This window comes from Otolemur garnettii, unplaced genomic scaffold (genome assembly GCF_000181295.1).
Source record: "Otolemur garnettii isolate 467f Iridium unplaced genomic scaffold, OtoGar3 scaffold00100, whole genome shotgun sequence".
Classification (NCBI taxonomy): Eukaryota; Metazoa; Chordata; class Mammalia; order Primates; family Galagidae; genus Otolemur; species Otolemur garnettii.
In genome coordinates, this window is record NW_003852495.1 from 4,667,904 (window position 1) to 4,674,210 (window position 6,307).

General features: G+C 45.9%; 1 protein-coding gene across 1 annotated transcript in view; it reads left to right on the forward strand.

Moving 5' to 3' along the window:
* Nucleotides 1-3,470, forward strand: part of PDCD2L (programmed cell death 2 like) — a 16,738-nt gene extending 13,268 nt beyond the window's left edge. The window contains exons 6-7 of the mRNA XM_003796081.3: nucleotides 1,620-1,768; nucleotides 3,295-3,470. Of these exons, the coding sequence (XP_003796129.1) occupies nucleotides 1,620-1,768; nucleotides 3,295-3,425 (280 nt within the window). The 3' untranslated portion in view covers nucleotides 3,426-3,470. The remainder of the gene's footprint in view (nucleotides 1-1,619; nucleotides 1,769-3,294) is intronic.
* Nucleotides 3,471-6,307: the final 2,837 nt, after the last annotated feature.

Consider the following 6,307-nt stretch of genomic DNA (forward strand, 5'->3'; position numbering starts at 1 on the left):
TTTTTTTGGAGACAGAGTCTTACTATGTCACCGTCAGTAGAGTGCCATGGCATCACAGCAACCCCAAACCCTTCGGCTTAAGTGATTCACTTGCCTCAGCCTCCCAAGTATCTAGGACTATACACGCCCACCACAATGCCCAGCTATTTTTTGGCTGTAGTTGTTATTTGGCAGGCCTGGGCTGGATTTGAATCTGCTGGCTCCTGTTTATGTGGCTGACACCCAAGCTGCTGAGCTATAGGTGCCAAGCTTTAAGCAATTCTCTTGCCTCACCCTCAAGTAGCTGGGATTACAAGTGCCTGCCACAATGCCTAGCTATTTTTAGAGTATAGATGGGGTCTCACTTTGTTCAGGGTGGTCTCGAACCTGTGAGCTCACAAGCAGTCTACTGTCCTCCGCCTCCTAGAGTGCTAGGATTACAGGCATGTGCCACCTCGCCAGGCCTCCACTAGATTTTCCTTTACATGAAGTTTTGGTGATACATCCATCATCTTGGCCTTGAGTGTCCTTGTATTAACTTTCTTCCTTTTTTTCTTTTTCTTTTGGTTGAAATAGAGTCTCTCTTTATTACCCTTGGCAGAGTGTCTTGGCATCACACAGCTCACACTAACCTCTAACTCCCGGGCTTAGGCGATTCTCTTGCCTCAGCCTCCCAAGTAGCTGGGATCACAGGTGCCTGCCACAACGCCCAGCTATTTTTTTGTTGCAGTTTGGCTGGGGCTGGGTTTGAACCCGCCACCCTTGGTATATAGGGCCAGCTGGCACCCTACCCACTGAGCACAGGCACCCCCCTGCATTAACTTACTTTTTTTTTTTGAGACAGAGCCTCAAGCTGTCACCCTGGGTAGAGTGCCCTAGCATCACAGCTCACAGTAACCTCCAACTCCTGGGCTCAAGCGATTCTCCTGCTTTAGCCTCCCAAGTAGCTGGGACCACAGGCACCCATCACAATGCCCAGCTATTTTTTGGTTGCAGCTGTCATTGTTTGGCGGGCCCAGGCTGGATTCGAACCTGCCAGCTCAGGTGTATTTGCCTGGCGCCTTAGCTGCTTGAGCCACAGGCACCGAGCCCATTAACTTTCTTTATGGGTTAAATTTTCCTTCTTTGCATATCTGGTATTTTAAATTACTTATCAGAAATTGAATGTTGAATTGGGCGGTGCCTGTGGCTCAAAGGAGTAGGGTGCCAGCCCCATATGCTGGAGGCGGGTTCAAACCCAGCCACAGCCAAAAGAAAAAAAAAAAAAGAAATTGAATGTTGAATAATAGTAGATACTGAAGTGTGAATACTCCTTGCAAGGGCATGGCCCTTCCTCTTTAAGTCTAGTAGGGTGAGGGTCTGAGTCCATTTAATCTGCATTTGAGCTCAGTCTGAACAAAACCTTTACATAGATTCACTTCAACATTGGCTTTAGTGCCTGTGTGACTTTGAATTGAGCATTGAGAAGACTTGCAGACAGCTTGCTATGCCTCTGCAGCCACGCTGCTGGAATTTTGGCTTTGTTGTTTTGCTCCTGGTGCTCTGCAAGAGAGGAAGAAAGGTTGCAAAGCATGGCCTTGGATGCTGGAATGTGATGTGTGTGTGGCTCCGACTGAGCATGCTTTGTTTCTCCACCCCAGGTATTCCTGGAGTGGAGAGCCACTCTTTCTGACCTGTCCTATGTCAGAAGTCACTGAGCTTCCAGCCTGCAGCCACTGTGGAGGCCAAAGGACATTTGAGTTTCAGCTTATGCCAGCATTGGTCAGCATGCTCAAGAGTGCTAATTTAGGTAAGAAGCCCTTTTTTTTTTTTTTTGGGGCGGACTCAAGCTATCCCCCTGGGTAGAGTGCCATGGCATCATGCTCACAGCAACCTCCAACTCCTGGGCTCAAGCGAGTCTCCTGCCTCAGCCTCCCACGTAGCTGGGACTACAGGCGCCCGCCACAACGCCTGGCTATTTTTTGGTTGCAGCCATCATTGTTGTTTGGCGGGCCAGGGCTGGGGATTTGAACCCGCCACCTTAGGTGTATGTGGTTGGCACCTTAGCCGCTTGAGCCACAGGCGCCGAGCCAGAAGCCCTTTATTGATTTGAGTTTGTGGTGTCAGCCTGGCTCATAGCAACTGTCAACATTCTAGGATCTTCCTGCCTCAGCTTCCTGAGTAGGTACAACTGAGTGCCTGCCACAACGCACGGCCTATTTTTCTATTTTTAGTAGAGAAAGGGGTCTCATTCTTGCTCAGACTGATCTCAAACTCCCAAGCTCAAGGGATCCTCCTGCCTTGGCCTCCCAGAGTGCTCCAGTTACAAGCATGAGCCACTGCACCCGGCCTCAGCAGTTCTTATTGTTCATGTTTTCTTGGTGTCGTTTTTTGGTGGCTCTATTTATCGATAAGTTTCTATAAACTCTTAGGATTTACTTTATTTTATTTAGTGTGTTCCATTATGTGATATATTTTAGGGTGGATTTTCAACATTAAATATAGTAGTCTAGATAGTCGTAATGAAGATGTGTTGAAATTTTTGTTTAATTTGAAAGTATTTTCCTGCTTATTTTGAATAAATCTGCTTTTCTTGAACAATTTTTTTTTTTTTTTTTGAGACAGAGTCCCATTTTGTTGCCCTCAGTAGAGTTACCAGGGTGTCATAACTCATAGTAACCTCAAACTCTTAGGCTCAACTGATTCTCTTGTCTCAGCCTGCTGAGTAGCTGGGACTACTGGGCGCCTGCCACAAAGCCTTGCTAGTTTTTAGAGAGGAGGTTTCGCTCTGGCTCAGGCTGGTCTGCACCCTGTGAGCGCAGGCAATCCACCCACCTAGACCTCCCAAGTTCTAGGATTATAGGTGTGAACCACTAAGAAGCCACCTTCTTCAACAATGTTAACTCATAAGGTAGACTATGACAGTGTTGCATCTGAAAGTGGTAAACACTGTCTCTGCTTGACCTGATTTTTTCAGCTTCTCAGGTAGAATCACTCCGTTCAGCAATATCATTTATCCTGATACATACTGTTGAGCCATCTTTCTCCTTCACTTCTAGTACCTAATTACTCAACCTCTTTGTTTTACAGTAAACACTTAAAATGTGCCAGGCTATGTTCCAAGTATTTTATATGCATAATATTAGGTCATTTAGTCCTCCTCCCAATCTCACTGTCTCTGTATCACAGAGAAGTGAAGTAACTTGCTCAAGGTGGTAGAACTGGCATTTACACCCTGGCAGTCTTGCCCCAGAGTCTGTGCCATCTACTGAGTAGGCACGTTTTGAGCGTATGTCACTTTCTCTGCTGAAACTCTGCATATGTTATATTTTTCAGGTGTCTCTGTGGAATTTGGAACAGTTCTAGTGTACACATGTGAGAAGAGTTGTTGGCCTCAAAGTCATCAGACTCCTATGGAAGAATTTTGTATTATACAGGAAGACCCAGATGAACTATTATTTAAGTAGAGAATTTTTTATTTATCGAATTAAAATAACTTTTAATGTTCAAATATGTATGTATCTTATTTTAACTCACAAGTTGTTAACTTCTGTCTTTAAATGTTGGCCCTTTTTGCTTTTTGGCACCCATGCTGGGCCTGGAAGTAGGATCTTCTGACTGACTGTGGACTGATCTGTCTTTCCAGGGTCCCTGGACTGTCTCCACAGTGGCAGTTTGGAAAGTAGTTTTCCTTCAACCCAGAGGGCCAGTGTTCCCTGCACAGGTGTCCTGGTGGGCACTGTAGGAGTACAGGAGAGCTAGGGAAGAGCCAAGAGCAGTGTTCAACCTCGTCACCCCTCTGGCCTCTGCATTCCACTGTACCCTATTTCTGTCCCTGGATGACATCAGATCAAACACTTGACCTGGTCTAGGCTCTGTGACAGTAGCTGTTTAGACCTGCCCATGTTTCCCAGCCCAGGCTCCTACCCTCACCTAGTCCCACCTTTTGTCCCAGCATCACAGAAAGGGGCACTGTTCTGAACACTGTTCCTTTATAGTTGTCTACCTTTCTAGTCCCGCCTTTTTTTTTTTTTGAGACAGAATCTCACTCTATTGCTCTGGGTACCGTGCCATGACATCAAAGCAACCTCAAACTCTTGGACACAAGGGATCCTGTTGCCTCAGCCTCCTAAGCAGCTAGGACTACAGGCGTCCGCAACAATGCTTGGTTAGTTTTTCTATAGTTAGTAGAGACAGGGTCTCGCTCTTACTCAGGGTGGTCTCAAGCTCCCGAGCTCAGGCAATCCCCTTCATTCACTTTTAACTTTATTCAACCCTTTCCTTTCTTCTACCCCTTAACAGGAGTATGGAAACACTCCCAGTCATGTTCAGACATGCTCTGCTTGTGTCAATGAGGATAATGAGGCCTACATTATCATGGGTGCAGTTCTTCTGGGTGGTATGTGACTGGGAAGAGCCCCACCTGATCCTCCCCCGGGACACCTGAGGGAAAGCTGTATGTGTACACACTGAAGGTGCTGGCCAGTGAAGCTTCAGGAGTGCTGGGTCTGCAAGGCAGAAGCAGTGCCCTGAAGAAAGCATTTGATTCCTCTCAGTCATAGTGACCACCAGTTACCCTGTGGCAGTCTGCTGTGAGCAGAAAATGCCTCAGATTGCCAGACCTCTTACTCAACTGGAATGAAAAACAAACTGCTCAGACTTACAGTGACAGTACCTGGGCTTAGTAAATGGCTAGGGAGTAACCTCCTTTGATGAGAAGATAAATGAGAGTTGTTACATAAGAGTATATTTTTAGGGTCAGAAGTTGACAGACATTTTCAGATACTGGAGCTAGTGTTGTGTTTCTGACATAGATGGAGGCAGACTGTATGGAGTCTCATAGCAAGGTCTGTTCCATGATAGAGTAGAAACATATTTGAGGCACTGGAAGGAATCAAGATACAGGAAATCAACTCCAGTTTGAACCCATTTAAAAGTAAAACTCTACACTGCTATGTAGAAGACCTAAATCCACAAAGCGGTAGGACTAGGTTGCTTGGTAGATGAACTTTCAGCTTTTACTTCCTGTATTTATGTCCTATTAGAATTTATTTATTTTGAGACATGAGCCACAGGCTGTCCCCCTGGGTAGAGTACCGTGGCATCATAGCTCACAGCAACCTCCAACTCCTGAGCTCAAGCGAGTCTCCTGCCTCCACCTCCCAAGTAGTTGGGACTACAGACGCCCGCCACAACGCCTGGCTATTTTTTGGTTGCAGCCGTCGTTATTGTTTGGCAGCCCGGGCTGGATTCGAACCCGCCACCTTGGGTATACGTAGCTGGCGCCTTAGCCACTTGAGCCACAGGCGCTGAGCCTAGAATTTATTAAGGTGGGCACACATTTTACACTTTATACACAAGAGCAAACCTTCAAACACTCTTAGAGTTAGCAGCCAAGCCAGTCCAGGCCAAGGGAAAGAGAGGGAGGGAGGAGAGACAGCAGAAAGGGAGCTCCCATATATAGAGTCTGAAGAGAGAAGGTCAGTCAGGTTGGTGACATATGTAGAAGGCCACCTGTTAAGTTTACCTGCAAGGTAAGGCCTTTGCGAACGCTGGGCCAATGTGGAGAAAGTCTCACCAGCCCACTTAATAGGAGTGCCTGCCTGCCCGCCACACCCCATGCCCTGCTGCTTCCTGCACTTCACCTGTCAAGAGGGCAGCCTGAGTCTTCCTCACAGGCCCGCCTGGTACACAGCTGGTGCAGCAAGCAGCTGAGTAAGACCACAGAAGTCAGCCAGCATTTTTCTGTTCTCAGTATTTTCCTACTTCCTGCTACTAATTTTTCCTGCCTTTTTTTTTTTTTAATTAAATCATTGCTGTGTACATTAATGCAGTCATGGGGTACAATGTGCTGGTTTTATATACAATCTGAAATATTTTCACCAAACTGGTTAACATAGCCTTCATGGCATTTTCTTAGTTATTGTGTTAAAACATTTATATTCTACACTTAGTAAGTTTCACATGTACCCTTATAAGATGCACCGTAAGTGTGGTCCCACCATTTATCCTCCTTCCACCCAGCCTCCCCTTCCCCTCCCTCTCCCCTTTCCTCATATTCTTGGGCTATAATTGGGTTATAGCTTTCATATGAAAGCTATAAATTAGTTTTATAGTAGGACTGAGTACATTGGATACTTTTCTTCCATTCTTGAGATACTTTGCTAAGAAGAATATGTTTCAGCTCCATCCATATAAACATGAAGGAAGTAAAGTCTCCATCTTTCTTTAAGGCTGCATAATATTCCATGGTATACATATACCACAATTTATTGATGAATTTGTGGGTGGATGGCCACTTGGGCTTCTTCCATGACTTAGCAATTACCATGTTTCCTTGAAAATAAGA